Source organism: Leopardus geoffroyi, chromosome B2 (genome assembly GCF_018350155.1).
Source record: "Leopardus geoffroyi isolate Oge1 chromosome B2, O.geoffroyi_Oge1_pat1.0, whole genome shotgun sequence".
Lineage (NCBI taxonomy): Eukaryota > Metazoa > Chordata > Mammalia > Carnivora > Felidae > Leopardus > Leopardus geoffroyi.
This window is the reverse complement of record NC_059332.1, coordinates 4,725,709-4,743,710: the sequence shown is the minus strand read 5'-3', so window position 1 is coordinate 4,743,710 and position 18,002 is coordinate 4,725,709. Positions and strand designations below refer to the sequence as shown.

Here is an 18,002-nt window from a genome sequence, read left to right as displayed (position 1 = left end):
CCGTTTCAGCCAAACACTCCCCCCTAGTCCAACCCCTGGCAACCGCTGATCTGTTCTTCAGCCCTATAGTTCTGCCTTTTCCAGAATGCCTTATCAACAGAATCATACAAGATGTCAACTTTTGAGACCGACTTTCTCCACTTAGTATGATGCCTTTGAGATTCATCCATGTTGTTGTGTGTTATCAGTCTTTTCTTTGCAGTGTATTCCGTGATGTAGACATCGTGGTCTGTTTAGCCATTCACCTGTGAATGATATTTGAGTTGACTTCGTAATCATGAATAGAGCTGCTATTAATATCTGGGTACAGCTTGAGTGTGAATAAAAGTTTAATTTTTTTTAGGCCAAATACCCAGGAATGGAATTTCTGGGTCATGTGATAAATGCATGTTGAAAGAAACAGCCAAACCGTTTTCCAGAAGGCTGGGCCAGTTGGACTTCCCAACAGCCATCTGTGAAAGCCCCGTTGCTCTGCATCCTTACCATAACTGGCTACTGTCAATTTTCAAAAGTTTGTTATTTCACTGTGGTTTTAACCTGTACTTCCTAATGGCTAATGATACGAGCACATCATTTCTTATGTTGATTTGCTTCTATATAGCTTCTTTGATGAAGTATCCGTTCAAATGTTGCGTCCACGTATTATTGTTCCCTGACATTGGTTTCTGAGAGTTCATTATAGATTCTGGATACACGTTGTCAGATATTTGATTTGCAAATATTTACTCACGGTCTTTAGTGTATCTTTCACAGAGAAAGATTTTTTAATTCTGATGAAGTCCAATATATTAAACTTTTCTCTATGGATTGTTTTGGTGTTATATATAAGAAGTCTTTGCCTAACTCATGGTCATGAAGATTTTCTCCTGCCTTTTCCTCTAAAAGTTTTATAGTTTTACATTTACATTTAGGTCTATGACATCCTTTGACTTATTGTTTTGGTATACAATGTGGGGTCTTAATCGAGATTGACTGTTTGCATGTCAATGTCCAACTGCTCTATTAATATTTACCGAAAAACTCTCTCTTTTCTGTTGAATTGTTTTTGCACCTTTGTCAAAAATCAACGGTTATATTTGTGTGGATCTATTTCTGGACTCTCTTCTCTGCTCCACTGGTCCATGTGTTTATCCCTTCATCAGTCTCATGCTATCTTGATTACTGTAGCTTTACAGCAAGTCTTAAAAGTGGGCAGCGTGAGCCCTCCAAATTTATTCTTTTTCAAAATTGTTTTGGCTATTCTAGTTCCTTTGCTTTTCCTTATAAATTTTACAGTTAGCTTGTCTGTATGTACAAAAAATTCTGTCAGGATTTTGATGGGTACTGCACTGAACCTACAGATTCATTGAGAGATAATTAAATAGTGACTATAACAACACACTCTTAACCGATAAATCACAAAATTACAAGGTAAATGAGAAAATACTTAGTGATAAAATGAAAACAAAAATACAAAATACAAAACCCATGAAATGTAGTAAAGGCTGTGCTCAAAGGAAAATTGATAGCTCTAACATCTGTATTAAAAAAGATCAGTAGAGAGAATCAATGAAACCAAAAGTTGGCTCTTTGAAAAGTTCAAAAAAATTGACAAATCTTTATTAGACAAAGAATAAAAGAAGACACAGATAACTAAAATCATAAAGGGAAACACTACTACTGACCTTACAGAAAGAACTATAAGAACTCTATGAACAACTGAACACCAACAAATCAAATAACTTACGTGAAATGGGAAAATTCCTAGGAACATACACAGTGTTTAAACCAACTCAAGAAGAAAATAGAAAACATCCTCATTCTCGAACTCTCCCCTAAACATAGAAAGAAACACTTCCTAATTCACTCTATGAGGTCAGTATTACCCTGATACCAAAGGCAGGTAGGTGACGGGATTAAAACTTCCAGCTATAAAATAAGTAAGTCATGCAGATGAGAAGTACAGCATAGGCACTATAGTCACTAATATCATAATAATGTTTTATGGTGACAGATGGTAACTACATTTATCTTGGTGAGCAGTGAGTGATGTATAGAATTATCAAATCACTATGTTGTACACCTGAAACTAATATGTCAACTTTTTCAAAAATAAAAAAAGTTTTTAAAGATGTTACAACAAAAGAAAATTACAGACTGATATCCCTTATGAACACAGATGCAAAAATCCTCAACAAAATACCAGCAAACAATATCCAACAGCATACTAAATTGATTATACCCCATGACCAGGTAGGATTTATCACAGAAATGCAAGGGTGGTTCAACATAAGGCAATCAGTAAGTGTATTTCACCACATTAGTAGAATAAAGGAAAAAAGCACACAATCATCTCAATCGATGCAGAAAATGGATTTTACAAAATTCAATACCCTTTTGTGATAAAAAAAAAAAACACTCAGGAAACTAGGAATAAAAGCAAACCTCAACATGATAAATGGTATTTATGAAAAACCTATAGCTAACAACATGCTTAATGGTGAAAGAATGAAAGCTTTCCCCCTAAGAACAGGAACAAGACAAGGATGCTTGCTTTTACTACTGCTATTAAAAATAGTACTGTAAGTTCTAGTGAAAGAAATTAGTCAAGGAAAAGAAATAAAAGACGTCTAACTGGAAAAAAAAAGAAGTAAAACTTTATTTGCAAATGACATGACCCTATCTATAGAAAACCAAAGAATACACAAGAAAGCTAATAAAATTAATAAGAAAATTTAGTAAAGTTGCAAGGTAAGGGCGCCTGGGTGGCTCAGTTGGTTGGGCAACCAACTTTGGCTCAGGTCATGATCTCACAGCTCGTGGGTTCGAGCCTCGTGTCAGGCTCTGTGCTGACAGCTCAGAGCCTGGAGCCTGCTTCAGATTCTGTGTCTCCTTCTCTCTCTCTGCCCTTCCCCAATTTGTGCTCTGTCTCTCTGTCTCTCTCTCTCAAAAATAAATAAACAATAAAAAATTTTTTTTAAGTTGCAAGGTATAAGGTCAACAAACAAAAATCAGTTGTGCTTCTGTAAACCAGCAAAGAACAACCAAAAAAGGAAATTAAGAAAACAATTCCATTTACAATAACATCCCAAAGAATAAAATACCTGGGAATAAATTTAATCGAAGGGGTAAAAGATTTGTACACTGAAAACTACAAAACACTGCTGAAAGAAATTAAGAAGAACTCAATAAAAGACCTCCTATATTCACAGATTTGAAGAGTTATTATTTTTAAGATATCAATACTCCTCAAAACAATCAGCCTTTTTTGCAGAAATGGGATAGTTGACTGGAATGGAACTGATTCTCAAATTCATATGGAAATACAAGGGTCCCTGAATAGCTGAAACAATTTTGGAAAAGACAAAGTTGGAGGACCAACACCTTGCTACAAAGCTAGAAAAACCAAAACAGTGTGACACTGGCTTAAAAATAGACACATAGACCAATATAATAGAATTAAGAGTCCAGAAATGAACATCGAATACACCTATGGGTAACTGATTTTTGACAAGGGTGCCCATATCTTTCAACACAGAGAGAACTGTCCAGAGACAACTGGATTTCCACAGGCAAAAAAGATTAATTCAGATGCTTACCTCACACCATATACAAAAATTGACTCAAAGTTGATTAACAACCTAAATATAAAGGCTAAAAACCATCAAACTTTCAAATAAAACATACCAATAAATTTCTGTGACCTTGGATTTGGCAATGTATTCTTAGATATGACACCAAAAGCATAAGCAATGAAAGAAAAATCAATAGATTTGATTTCATATTGATGAAGAACTTTTGTACATCAAAGGTTATTATCAAGAAAGTGAAAACAGAGTCTGTAGAGAGTGGAAGAAAATAGCTGCAAATAACACACCTGATAAGGGATTAATACCCATATAATATTTAAAGCCTCCTACAATTCAATCATGATAGCCCAATTTAAAAATGAGCAAAATGTCATAGACTCTAAGTCTAAAGTTCTTTCTTGTGTAGCAAGAAAGCAGACACAGGATTAAAATGTGAGAGATGGCTAACGTCCGGGAAAAACCAAGAGCCCCAAATAAGGGTCCTTGCCCCATTTTTATTAGGATCAGAAGGCTTACAAACATGGTGATGGACGTGCACAAACAGACAATGAAACTGTGAACATTAACTCATGGGCATGAGGGAAAGGGGGTCTTGAAGATATTCAGGGTTTAGGGGTTTGGGTTAATACAAAACAAAATCCTGGCACCAGGTGGCTGGGTAGAAGGTTGCTTACAGGGGACATGAGATACCACCTCTGTTTATCTTAGCTAGCCTAGGGGATGAGACAGGACACATGACCTCAGGGTTAACAAGGCACCTTTTCTTTTGTTAATCATCTCTGATCTGGGCAGCTTCACCGGCAGTGCAGCAGTCTATAGTCCTATTTACTTGTTTACCTAATTTGGTCCTTTCCTCCTCTGAAAGCAGCTTTCTGCTACAGCACTAAACTGGGGGGTGCTTTCACCCTGAATACCTAATCTTGCTTACCTCATATATCTTTGTATGGGGGCCTTTGCCCCCCTCTCTATTCTGGGGGCCTTTGCCCTCCTCTACTCTATCTTGGGGGCCTAATCTTGTTTACCCAGGCTTGGGTGTGAGCATCCTATGGCTTTGTAATTCTTTATGCCTATTAACCCATCAGTGCAGGCTCAAGGAATTCCTAAGCTTATTCCCCATAGCAAAGGGGTGCCTGGCTAGCTCAGTTGGTTAAGCTTCTGACTTTGGCTCAGGTCATGATCTCGCAGTTCAGAAGTTTGAGTCCCAGGTCGGGCTTTGTGCTGACAACTCAGAGCCTGGAGCCTGCTTCAGATTCTGTGTCTCCCTTTCTCTGCCCCTCCCCCACTCACACTTGCTTTCTCTTTCTCTCTCTCTCTCTCTATTTCTCAGAAATGAACATTAAAAAATGAGCAAAGAACTTGAATAGATGTTTATGCAAAGAAAATAAATAGTTAATAAGCACATGAAAAATGATCAACACTAGTCATTAGGGAAATGCAACACAAAGCTATAATGAGTTACCATTTTACACCTGCTAGAATAGATATAATCCAAAAAATGGAAATAAGTGTTGGCAAGTGGAGAAACCGGAACCCTTGCACCTTGCTGGTGAGAACATGAAATGTTGCAACCACTGTGGAAAATAGTTTGGGACTTTCTTTTTTGGCTTAAGTTTATTATTTTGAGAAAGGAGGGGAGGGGCAGAGATGGAGAGAGAATCCCAAGCAGGCTCCACTGATGGCACAGAGCCTAATGCGAGGCTCAATCCCACCAACCATGAGATCATGACCTGAGCTGAAATCAAGAGTGGGACGCTTAACCAACTAGACACCAGGCATCCCCAGTTTGGTAGGTTCTTTAAAGTTAAACATAGAATTACCATAGGATCCAGCAATTTCAGTCCTAGGTATATATCCCAAAAAATTGAAAATAGGAACTCAAATACTTGTATACCACTGTTCGTTGAATCATTATTCACAATAGTCAAAAGTTGGACACCACTCACTTGTCCAACAGAAGAATGGATAAACAAAATGTGGTGTATCCACACAACAGAATATTATTCAACCATAAAAAAGAATGAACTTCTCATACAACTGGGAAGAACTTTAGAGCCATTATGCAAAGTGAAATAAGCTAGACAAAAGAGACAAATATTTTATAATTTTTCTTATAAGAAATATCCACAATAGGCAAATTCACAGAGACAAAGTGGATTAGATTTTATCAGAAATGGAGGGAAGGGTAAAGGGAGAGTTACTGCTTGATGGGTGGGGTTTCTGTTTGAGATGAAAAAACAAGTTTTAGAAATAGTAGTGATGGTTGCATAACACTGTGAATGTAATTAATGCCACTGAATTTCACATTTAAAAATGGTGTAAATGCCAAATTTCATTATATATAGTTTACCACCCCCCCCCCAAATTATACTGCATCATTACCAAGAAGGGCTTCCACCAGGAATGCAATATTGGTTTAACATAATGAAAGCCAATCATTAATAGACTAGAATATAATCATCTCAGTAGACACAGAGAAGGCATTTGGCATGTCATTTGACACTTAAATTAACATATTCATTTAAATATCCATTAAACTATATTTGTAAACTGAATTCTGAAGTTGGTGCTTTCTAAAAACTTTTTTAAGTTAGCACATGTTTACGATAATGTAAAAGCCGTCATCATCATATTGTACTGTTCTTAATGCAAGATGGTTCTATTGACAGATGAAGTATCCCTGAGGGTAAGATGCTTAAAAATATTGCATTTAATAATTAGGATTAGTGATTGGCACTATAGAAACGTACTTAGGGGCACCTGGGTGGCTCTGTCAGTTAAGCATCCCAACTCTTGGTTTCAGCTCGGGTCACGATCTCACGGTTTATGAGATGGAGGCCCATGCCCAGCTTTGCACTGACAGCACGGAGCCTGATTGGGATTCTCTCTCTCCTTCTCTCTCTCTTCCCCTCCCTCCCTCCCTCTCTCTCTGTCTCTAAATAAATAAATAAATAAATAAATACATACATACATACATACATAAATAAGAAAGAACTATACTTAAGAATATTTTAAAATTTTGTCCTTGATCTTCCCATGTTTATTTCTCTACCACAAGAAGTTTAGCTAACCTCCACATTCTCATATAGATACAAAAAATACATGAAAAAGTTTTTTTCCTTGTGATGAGAACTTGTAGGGTTTACTGTCTTAGGAACTTTCAAGCATTCTGTACAGCAGTGTTAACTATAGTTGTGTTAAAGATTACATCCTCATGACTTACTTATAACTGGAAATTTGCACCTTTGACCATCTCTATCACATTCTCCAACCCCAACCCCTGCATCTCTCTAGTAACTGCAACTCTGAAGTCTTTTTATAGGGTTTGGGTTTGGGTGGACTTTTTTTTTTTTTTTTTTTTTTTTAGATTTGACATATAAGTAAGATAATATGGTATTTATCTTTTTCTGTCTAACTTATTTCACTTAACATAACGTCCTCAAGGTTCATCCAATGTTGTAACAAATAGCAAGTTTTCCATCTTTCGTATGGCTGCATAATATTCTATTGGTATTCTATAATACCACATTTTCTTTACCCATTCACCACTGTTGGACACTTAGGTTACCTCCTGTTTGGTTTGGGCTATTATAAATAATGCTGCAATGAAATTGGAGGTGCATTTCTTTTCAAGTTAGTGCTTTAATTTTCTTTAAATAAATACCCAGATGTGGAATTGCTAGATTATACAGTCTTTCTATTTTCTATTTTTTATTTTTTTTTCAACGTTTATTTTATTTTTGGGACAGAGAGAGACAGAGCATGAATGGGGGAGGGGCAGAGAGAGAAGGAGACACAGAATCGGAAACAGGCTCCAGGCTCTGAGCCATCAGCCCAGAGCCTGACGCGGGGCCCGAACTCACGGACCGCGAGATCGTGACCTGGCTGAAGTCGGACGCTCAACCGACTGCGCCACCCAGGCGCCCCTCTATTTTTTATTTTTTTAAGGAAACTCCATACTGTTTTCCATGGTGGCTGCATTAATTTACATTCTATTAACAGTGCTAAGGGTTCTTTCTCCACATCCTCTCCAACACTTACTTTTTGTGGTTCTGATAATAGTCATTCTGATAGGTGTGCAGTAATATTTCATTGTGGTTTTGATTTGCATTTCCCTGATGACTAGTGATATTGAGCACCTTTTCACATACCTGTTGCCCATCTGAATGTCTTCTTTGGAAAAATGTCTATTCAGGTCCTTTACTTGTTTTGAAATTGGATTATTTTCTGCTGTTGAGTTGTAGGACTTCTTTATATATTTTGGGTATTATCCCCTTATGAAATCTATGGTTTGCAAATACTTTCTCCTGCTCCATAGGTTGCCTTTTCACTTTGCTTATGACTTCCTTTGCTGTGCAAAAGCTTTTTAAATATAGTCCCATTTGTTTATTTTTGTTTTTGTTGTCCTTGCTTTTGTTGTCAAATCCAAAAATCATCTCCAAGCCCCATGTCAAGGAGGTTACTGCCTATGTTTTCTTCTAGGAGTTTTATGGTCTCAGGTCTTACATGTAACTCTTTAATATATTTTGAATTAATTTTTGTGAATGGTGTCACACAGGGGTCTAGTTTCATTCTTTTACATGTGACTATCCAATTTTACCAGGACCGTTTAATGAAGAGTGTCTTTTCCCCAGTGAATATTCTTAGCTCCCTTGTCAAAATGTTTATTTCTCAGGTGTTGATTCTGTTCCACTGGCCTATGTGTCTGTTTTTAATGCCAATACCATACTGTTTTGATTACTGTAGCTTTATAATATAGCTTGGAATCAGGAAGTATGATGTCTCTTGCTTTGGTCTTCTTTTTAAGGGCTGCTTTGGATATTTGGGGTCTTTTGTGGGTCCATACAAATATTAGGATTATTTTTTCTATGTCTGTAAAAAATGCCTGTGGAATCTTGATAGGGATGACACTGGGTAGTATGGACGCTTTGACAATATTAATTCCTCCAATCCATGAACACAGATTATCTTTCCATTTATTTGTATCTTCTTTGATTTCTTTCATCAACGTGTTATATTTTCAGTGTAGAGATCTTTCACCTCCTTGCCTAAATTTACTCTTAAATATTTTATTATTTTCAGTGCTATTGATATTATTGTTTAATGTCTTTTTCAGATAATTTGTCATTAGTATACAAAAACCCTGATTTTGTATGTTCATTTTGTATCCTGCAGCTTAACTGAATTTGTGGATCCCATTGAGTTTTTGATGACATTTCTTTGAATGATTTAAAAATTTTTTAAATGTTTTATTTATTCTTGAGAGACAGCATGAGCGAGGAAGGGGCAGAGAGAGAGAGAGGGGGACACAGAATCCGAAGCAGACTCCAGGCTCTGAGCTGTCAGCACAGAGCCTGACATGGGGCTCCAACTCACAAACTGTGAGATCATGACCTGAGCCGAAGTTGGATGCTCAACTGACTGAGCCACCCGGGAGCCCCTGTGTGATTTTTATAGTTGCTGCTCTGGGGATTGCAATTAACATACTTAACTTTCCAGTCTACTTTAAAATGTTGTAGCGCTTATGGTAGAATGTCAAAAACTTTCCACTACACAGGGCCCTTTATGTTAGTGTTGTCTTATGTATCACACCGGCATACATTGAAAATCCCATCAGACCATGTTACAATTGTTGCTTTCAACTGGTTAACATTTTTTTTAAAGAACTTAGGAAAAAACGTCTTAATGAGCAGACAGTTATTACCATTTTGCAGTTTATATACTCCTGCCAATTACAAATAACGTCTTCTGCATATTGATTCATTTTAGAAAATGTGTAAAATCATTATTGAATTGTATTAGAAAAAGATTCAATTTCAATATAACATTCAACCTGTATGACTAAGTCACAAATACATGTTTCCTCTCCCTGGAGCTTTAAATGTAGCTTGTTCGTATGCAGTATAATATCAGAGAAATGCTAGTCACGATGCCAGATTCTGTCTATGATTCCTGAACGTTTGGCAAGCATTCTTTTTGTTTCAGGAAAAATTTGCACTTTTTTTTTTTTTAAGTAGGCTTCACGCTCAACGTGAGGCTTGAACTCGTGTTCAAACGTGTCCCTATTTTCCTTAAGATCTTTTCCTTAAGCTAGAAAAATACGTTAAGCATATTGTAACATAGTAACTAGTTCAATCGAATTTCCAAGTACAATGAACACAAGTATCGTTGTGAAACGAACTCTCTATGTAACATATTCAACAAAACGCATTACAACACCATACTGGTGCATAGAAAAAATAATTCAAACCCAATCGATCCATCGACGCCAACTTCTGTAATCCTCAACTGCACCAAGGCCACTTTAAAAGTGCTCATAGCCACGTGTGGCGGGTAGTTACTATATTGGACAACTCAGCCCTAGCAGCTCCAATCGATGTCTCAAAGGACATTAATGATCTTGCAAATGTTTAGCTGAACTTTTAGGAATTCATAGGAAATTTTGGACGTTTCCTTCTTATCAAAGGGTCTATGTTTTGAGAGAAAAGAAAAAGCATTTCTCCAGCTCAGGCATCTGGTAGTAGTCAAGTTTCCAGGAAGGACAATCCGATCTAAAGACAGCGGTTAAGATGCACGAAAAACAATGTTCCTTTAATCTGAAAGCCCCCTGGGATAGATATTCCTATTTGAGAGAAAGTTTATTAAAAGTCAGCTGCTGAAGGGGCGCCTGGGTGGCGCAGTCGGTTAAGCGTCCGACTTCAGCCAGGTCACGATCTCGCGGTCCGCGAGTTGGAGCCCCGCGTCAGGCTCTGGGCTGATGGCTCAGAGCCTGGAGCCTGTTTCCGATTCTGTGTCTCCCTCTCTCTCTGCCCCTCCCCCGTTCATGCTCTGTCTCTCTCTGTCCCCCAAAAAAAATAAAATAAACGTTGAAAAAAAAAAAAAAAGTCAGCTGCTGACTCTTTCAAAGATGACCTGGTATCAAAGTGACTATAACAAGTGAATTTTGCGCAAGACCCAGTACTGACACGAATGACTATCATTCTTGCACCGTTAAACTGAAGACCCAACATTTAAATAACATTCTCAAAGAAACTCCACCGACCTCCAAAAACACAGTTGAAAGACCAGACCAAGAGTTATAGTCGCCAACCATTTTGCATACCCCAGAATGAGAAGGGAGCTTTAATGTGACGGGGACATGATGCTCTACTCTGGGCCGCCGCGTGGTGAAGAGAAGAGAGCTTTGGCACTGGGCGCACCAGAGTTCACTTCTCCACTCCAGCGTTTCCAACAGCCTGGCTGTGCAAGTCCCATGCCTCTCTGAGTTGGATTCCCTATCGGAAAAATGGTGTAATAGTACTGACCCCACAGCATCCCTGGGAAGATGGATTCGAATGGTGTGGCTAAAAGTCCTAGGTTAGTTCCTGGCATGTACTCAGCCCACAGCCGTTGCCTTCACCCTTTCCAGGATCCTTTCAGAGACAATCTCTCTGAATGGATTCTAGCTGCCAAGCACGGCTTTTATTCATGCTCTGTGTTCTCAGGCAGCCTATGAAGCAAGTTCTAGACTGCTCCTACTCACTCATTCCCATTCCCTGTTGATTCCCAGCTAAACAACTCATCCAGCATACATTAACTTAGGCATAAAAACGTGGTACCAAACGTCCAGCCATACTTGTCTGATGGGTGAGACTCCACAAAATACCCAGCAAAGGGGCAATAAATTCGGGGTTGTAGGTCCTTCACCAGCCGGGCCTTGTAGTTCAAGAGCTTCTTCCTTTCTGCTTTAATGAATTGGGCTTTCCATTCCTCTGCAATGACAGGGCTTGGGTTAGAATCTCCCCAGTTCAGAAATCACAGAAAAACAGAAGTTCTGGTAAAGCAGAACTCTTTCTGGAGATAAAATTGATAGACTAACACGGAACAGAACAAAGCTCTGTGTCATGAGTGAATAGTGCTCTCTGCCCCCAAACGCTTTACTTTGAAAATTTCAACTTATTACTAGGAAAATGTTACCAAACCAGCCAAAGACACTGAACTCTCCTTGTCTATGGCAACTCACTGGGACCCGAGCTGAAGACAAAGGGCAGCATGCATGGCTGTCCTTTGTGTGCATGCACATTCTAAGGGTGCTGTAATTCCTGTATGCGTTAACCCTTTTCTAACATGGACGTGACTTTATCATTTTGGTAGATTATAAAAGCAACGTGTGTCCCTCATACTCTGGCAGGTGCACAGCGGTTGACAGCATGGATGCTGGAGTCAGTTAAGACTGAGGATGAAAACGCAGCTCCCCCAGGTGCATTAAGTCTATTCCCTCTTCTGCGAGTGGGTCGTCACCCCTACCCCACAGGTTGTTTTCTCTGTTCACTCGCTCACTCACCCATCCAATTTTTTTAATGAGAACCTACTGCGTGCCAGACAGTTCTAGGTGTTGAGAGTCCAGTGGTGAAAAGATAAAGCAGGCCCCTGCTCTCATGGAGTATTTATTCTAGTGAGAGAAGCAAATAATGAACAAGGACATAAATAAGGTCATTTCAAAGGGCGATGAGCTAGGAAGAAAGTAAACCAGGACAAGGGGCAGAGTGGCTGGGGTAGAGGGGCACTGTCAGACAGAGCCGTTGGCGAAGGTGACATTGGAGTCATAAAACCCAGACACAGACATAGAAGGCGCTGACCACGTGATCAGGGGCAAAAGAACTCCAGGGGGTCGAAAGGGCAAATACAAAGGCCCAGGGCAGGAACGCACTTGCTGTATTGCGACTGGGGAATAATGAATGACAGGTCAGTGTGGACTGATCTATAGCAAGCAATGGGAGACAGGCAGGAAAGGAAGCAGGGGAATCAGGCAGGGCCAGAGCACGCAGGGCACCGCATCAGGGAGTTGTTCCTATTGTTATCACTGCTGAATTTGATAAACACAGATAAGGACACAAAGAAATGAATTACCCATAACCCAGACGTACCAGCACTCGTATACTCCAGACCTTTTTAGAAATGGGTGCATGTATTCATTCACATACACATACACATGTTCACACGGGAATGGGATCATTCTAGCTAACCTTTAATGGGCATATTTTGCCTCCCCAGTTAACTCCCTAAGACAGGCACCTTCCTCTCTCACGCGGTTTTGCACCCTGGTGGGCAATGAATACAGACCTATAGAAGAAAGGAAGGAACCGAACAGAAGCTTTCTTCAGACTGCAAGTAATATTTCTGCCGCATTGTTAGAGATCATGTACCAAACGTTAATTTACTAAGTAGACATATATTGCACACTTACAATGTCAGCATTGAGGATACCACTTACACACTTTCTCCCATCCCAACCCAGTACCACCCCTAGACTCAGAGCAGAAGAGGCCTTGCCTTGGACCCTACGCTTTTCTCCCCCTAGGTTTGAGACAGAGTTGACATATAACATTGTAGAAGTTTAAGGTATGCAACGTGATGATCTGATACGCATCTGTATTGCAAAATGATGATCACAAGGAGGTTAGTTAACACCTCCATCACCTCACATAATTACCATTTTGTGTGTTCGGTGAAAACCTTTGGGACCTTTTCTCCCAGCAACTCTTCAGTGTATAAAACGACACTGTTAACTATCATCACCACGCCGCACGCTACATCCTCAGAATTCACTCCTCTTATAACTGGAAGTGTGGACCTCTGACCGACATCTCCCCATGGCCCCTGCTCCCTAACCCCCGCAACATCACCTGTAGTGACGGCACTCCTTCCGTGTATGAGCATTCCACGGGGCCTAGGGGACATGCCTACGTCAAGTGGCACACACTCTGCTCTGAACTGCCTTCCAAGAACATTGAAGTCTGGATTGCCAATGTTGGACCTTTCCTGCTCGGCTCTATGGTCTACACCATGAATCAAAATGATCCAAATGATTTTTTTCTTGACTATTCCTCAGATGTACCCTAATAGCCTTAATGTTTCTTTCATGCTCCATCATCATATTTCGAGCTGGAAACGTTAGTTTGTCCGTGCTTTGCAAGTCTGGTTTCCCAGTAAGACTGTAAACTTCTTGTGGGGAGATTAACCGTATCTTAATTATCTTTGTGTTTATTCTCACAGCATTTAACAAAGCACCATGCCTCTCTTTGGCATCGCTCTGATATAAAATATTACCGGTAAATTTTCCACCACTGAAAGTCATCGGAAAGCCTGATGCTCCTCCAGCAAAATCACTCATCATTAGAGCAACCTTCCCAGGCAACCTTCCCCCATTGGGTCTGGTGCAGTCCACTGTATTAAGTATCTTATGACCTGTGGAAAAATAAAGTGGGATGGGTTTTCAGGGTGAAATCTTGAACACCATACAGTTTGAATTCCCAAGCCAACAAAGTCTCCCATGTATGTCTGTTTAATGTCACTCATTTGATCAGAGAAGAATTACTTCTATCCAAGGAAAAAGGTGAGGAAGACTTGAAAACCTAAAATCCTCAATAGCATTTTTGTTTTTAAGTTTCAAGCGAATAAATTCATCCTATTTGATTTTATTTGGTGGGTTCTGGATGTCCCATGAGGACAATTAGCTTGATTTCACTCCAGGATCACAGACAGATTACTTCCTCAGTCAATTATCTCTAGATATTGAGCCCAAAGAATGCAGAGGAAGCGTGATGGGATCAACAGAAATCTCAACCTTCCACAAATTCCATTCAATGATTGTTAGGGCAGTAAAGCCATCTTCCCACATGAAAGGCAGAAGTGCATGATTAGATTACATGATAATATTTCAACAGATAATAAGACATTTATCAGAATGGCTAAAATAAAAAACACAAGAGGGGTGCCTGGCTGGCTCAGTTGGAGAAGTATGTGGCTCATGATCTTGGTGTTATGAGTTCAAGCCCCATGCCAAATGTAGAGATTATAAACTTATAACATGTAAGTTTATATAAATGAATAAACTTAAACACACACACACACACACACACACACACAGACACACACACACACACACAAAACCATAAGTGTTGGTGAGGATTTGGAGAAAGGGGAACCCTCCTGTGCTGTTGGTGGGAATGCAAAGTAGTGTAGCCATTGTGGAAAACAGTACAAGGGCTCCTTAAAAAGCTAAAAATAGAACTACTTTATTATCCAGTAACAGCACTACTGGGTATGTACCCCCAAAATACAAAAAAAAAACACTAATTCAAAGGGATACATGCACCCCTATGTTTATTGCAGCATTATCTACAATAGCCAAACCATGGAAGCAGCCCAAATGTCCATCGACTCATGACTGTGTAACATACAGTGAAATATTATTCAGCCATAAAAAAAGAATGAAATCTTGCCATTTGCAATGATGGATGGAGCTAGAGAGTATAATGCTAGGCAAAATAAGTCCATCAGAGAAAGACAAATACCATATGACTTAACTCATATGTGGAATTTAAGAAACAGAACAAATGAGCAAAGGAAAAGAGAGAGAGAGAGAAACCAAGAAACAGACTCTTAACTATAGAGAACAAACCTGGTTACCAGAGGGGAGATGGGTGGGAGGATGGGTGAAATGGGTGATGGGAATTAAGGAGCACACCTGTGATGAGTATAGGGTGATGTATGGAAGTGTTGAATCACTAAATTCTGCGCCTGAAGCTAATATAACACTGTATGTTAACTGCACTGGAATTAAAATCTCAAAACGTAAGACATTCAATAAAGGCAGTATGAAGAAATTACTATATGCAATATACAGAATATCTGTTGCCTTCTGAAAAAGCTTTGCACCTCTCACTACATAGACAACATTACTGGTAATACGTTCTTTGGAAAGATTATCTGAGTGATAGCACACTGTTCTAAGGCAAGGACAGAATACATTTTATTCCATGGGAAACGAAGATAGTAGAAGATGGTTATCACTCTTCCTTCCAGGAGCATTTTTCTCTTTTGTTATTGATGAGGGCAAGAAAGTACCTTTATACTCCACAATAATGCAAGTGTCCATCTCAGGATGAACGCCATCCATCAAGATCATGAATCGAAGATTTTTGTCTACCTGGAATTTAACAATAAAAGCAACAACTGTGTATGCCAGTTTGGCTTCTAATTCAGTATTCGAGAAAGCTGTCACCTCCTCTGGAAAGAAATCTCCTTCATCCAAAACTAGATTATTATCCTGTACTATGGAGTTACACCATTGGTAAATGGGGGAAAAAATGTCTTAGCTCAAATAAAGGTGGTATTTACAGAACGCTATGCACAGACAAAAATCGGCTATTGTTTCTTTAATCTTCAAGTGACCTCCTCACCTAAAATTCAACCCAGAAAGCATAATCGGGAAGTATAGAAAAAAAATGCAGATATCTGACCTGCTGCCATATTCCGAATGGCACTATATTGATATTGGTCAACTGGACACCGCTCTGATTCAGATTCCAAAATACAGGTCTTTCCGTGTTTCCAACATAAATGGGAATATCCGGTCTTCTCCCAGCCAGCTCCTTCAGTGTGGGGTAACTAGGATCAGAAGGATGGAAAGGTTGAAAGGTGACAAGATCACCTAGAAGAGACAGTTTGCTCCTTATACCAACATGTTGATCAAGAAGAAATTGAGGGGTGCCTGGGTGGCTCGGTCGGTTAAGCTCCTGACTTCAGCTCAGGTCATGATCTCACGGTTCGTGAGTTTGAGCCTCATGTCGGGCTCTGTGCTGACACCTCAGAGCCTGGAGCCTGCTTCCGATTCTGTGTCTTCCTTTCTTTCTGCCCTTCCCCTGCTCATGCTCTGTCTCTGTCTCTCAAAAATAACTAAACATTTAAAAAATTTTTTTTTAAAATAAATTGAAAACACAGACTCTCATCAGAGTCCAAAAGAAGGGCTTTTTTCCCTCAAAGCTGAGTATAAAGGTGAGGGGCATTTCCTACAAGATTCCTTTTTCCTTGTCAGAACAGACCATACCCCATGGCACGTATATCAACCAGGTGGGCAAATTCTGTCTGCTACATGAATGCTGTGGGTAGTTCTAACTGAAGGTAGAAGGTGGAAAAAGTCATGCTGAAGAGGTTGCTGGTAGGGGAAGACCTCTGTGATTTTCTTTTTTTTTCTCATTCCCCACGTGGCAGCTGCCAGTAAGAGAAAGGCCTGGTCCCCAAGACAAGGAGACCCTGGGGCAGTTTTTCAACTTTCAAAGGTTGTTAGCCACACCTCAGTATATAGAATAAGTTCTTTGTCCTCACAGGGAGTCTGTTTCCAGTTGGACAAGAGAGTCAAATTTAGTGTAGAGGAAAACGACATTCAACATTGGTGGTAATCCCGACTCAGTTCACCATGAACCGCCCAAGTAGCTTTCGAACACCTACATAGATTAAGTCAAGTTTCATTTACCGAGCAATCATTATATTAAAAAAATTATGTACGCTGTGGGGTGTGGCAGAAACATGAATAATAAACAAATAAGCGGCAAGGTATCTACATGTCTAACATGGTGTCAGGCACTTTCACATGGTAGTTTAATGCTTACCAAAAACCCTCTGAATTTTTCGTTTGCTTTTATAAGCGAGGAAACATATCCAGACATATTCAACTAAGAAACAGCAAACTGGTATTCAAATTCACATTTTCAGATTCTAGGCCTAGCTCTTCCTCTAATGGAAGGCAATCCGAGACTCTAATGAATGTACTGTCTGGTTTAAGAATCACCCTTGTACAGGGGCGCCTGGGTGGCTCAGTCGGTTAAGCGTCCGACTTTGGCTCAGGTCATGATCTCACAGTTCCTGAGTTCGAGTCCCGTGCTGGGCTCCATGCTGACAGCTTGGAGCCTGGAGCCTGCTTCGGATTCTGTGTCTCCTTCTCTCTCTGCCCCTCTCCAACTTGTGCTCTCTCTCTCAAAAACAAATACCAAAAAAAATTTTTTTTTTTAAATTACCTTTGTACAGAGTACAATGTCAGGGGAAATAGGTTATTTAATCACAGGAAAAGCAGAAGCAAAATCTGCATAACTGTACTAATATTTAATTTAAGTTCCAGCACTGTGTTAAAAGATAGTCAAAAAAGCAGAATCTGGGGGTGGGGGAAATCAGAAAATTTTCTTCCTTAAAAACAAAGGATTTGAAAAGTGAAAGATTCTTTGTGCCTTCAATCTTTGGGTTCAGCACCCAAATCTACTATTTTAAAGGACTTTGGGGGTTAGGACAAATTAGTCTAAAATGGACGTTTTATTGTTTTCTGATTTTTTTTTGATTGTTCACAATTCTTAGTGGCATCCATTAATAATATGATCTATTACAATACTCCCTCCCTTTACACAATGAAATCACATTTCTTTGACTAAAGACTACTCTCTAAAGTGCGCTGGCCTTTCCCCCTTGTTTTTGTTTTTAGCTCAAATAAAAATTATATTTACAGAACGGTATGTACAGACAAAATAAGTCATTGTTTCTTTAATCTGGAAGTGGCTTCCTCACCTACAATTTAACCTGGAAAACATAACTGGATAGTGTAGAAAAAACCCACAGATATCTGAC

The 18,002-nt window shown here is 39.4% G+C and overlaps 1 protein-coding gene across 6 annotated transcripts in view; it reads right to left on the bottom strand.

Annotated features, from left to right (window-relative positions):
* Positions 1–18,002, bottom strand: part of LOC123607934 (cytidine monophosphate-N-acetylneuraminic acid hydroxylase) — a 125,002-nt gene that overhangs the window by 20,467 nt on the left and 86,533 nt on the right. For all 6 annotated transcript variants that reach the window (XR_006716991.1, XM_045497201.1, XM_045497202.1 and 3 more), the window contains 4 exons: positions 15,851–15,998; positions 15,456–15,537; positions 13,656–13,793; positions 11,182–11,317 (listed from right to left, as the gene is read on the bottom strand). Coding sequence is in view for 5 of the 6 variants with exons in the window: in XM_045497201.1 (XP_045353157.1) it covers positions 11,182–11,317; positions 13,656–13,793; positions 15,456–15,537; positions 15,851–15,998 (504 nt within the window). In the remaining variant the exon portion in view is untranslated. The remainder of the gene's footprint in view (positions 1–11,181; positions 11,318–13,655; positions 13,794–15,455; positions 15,538–15,850; positions 15,999–18,002) is intronic.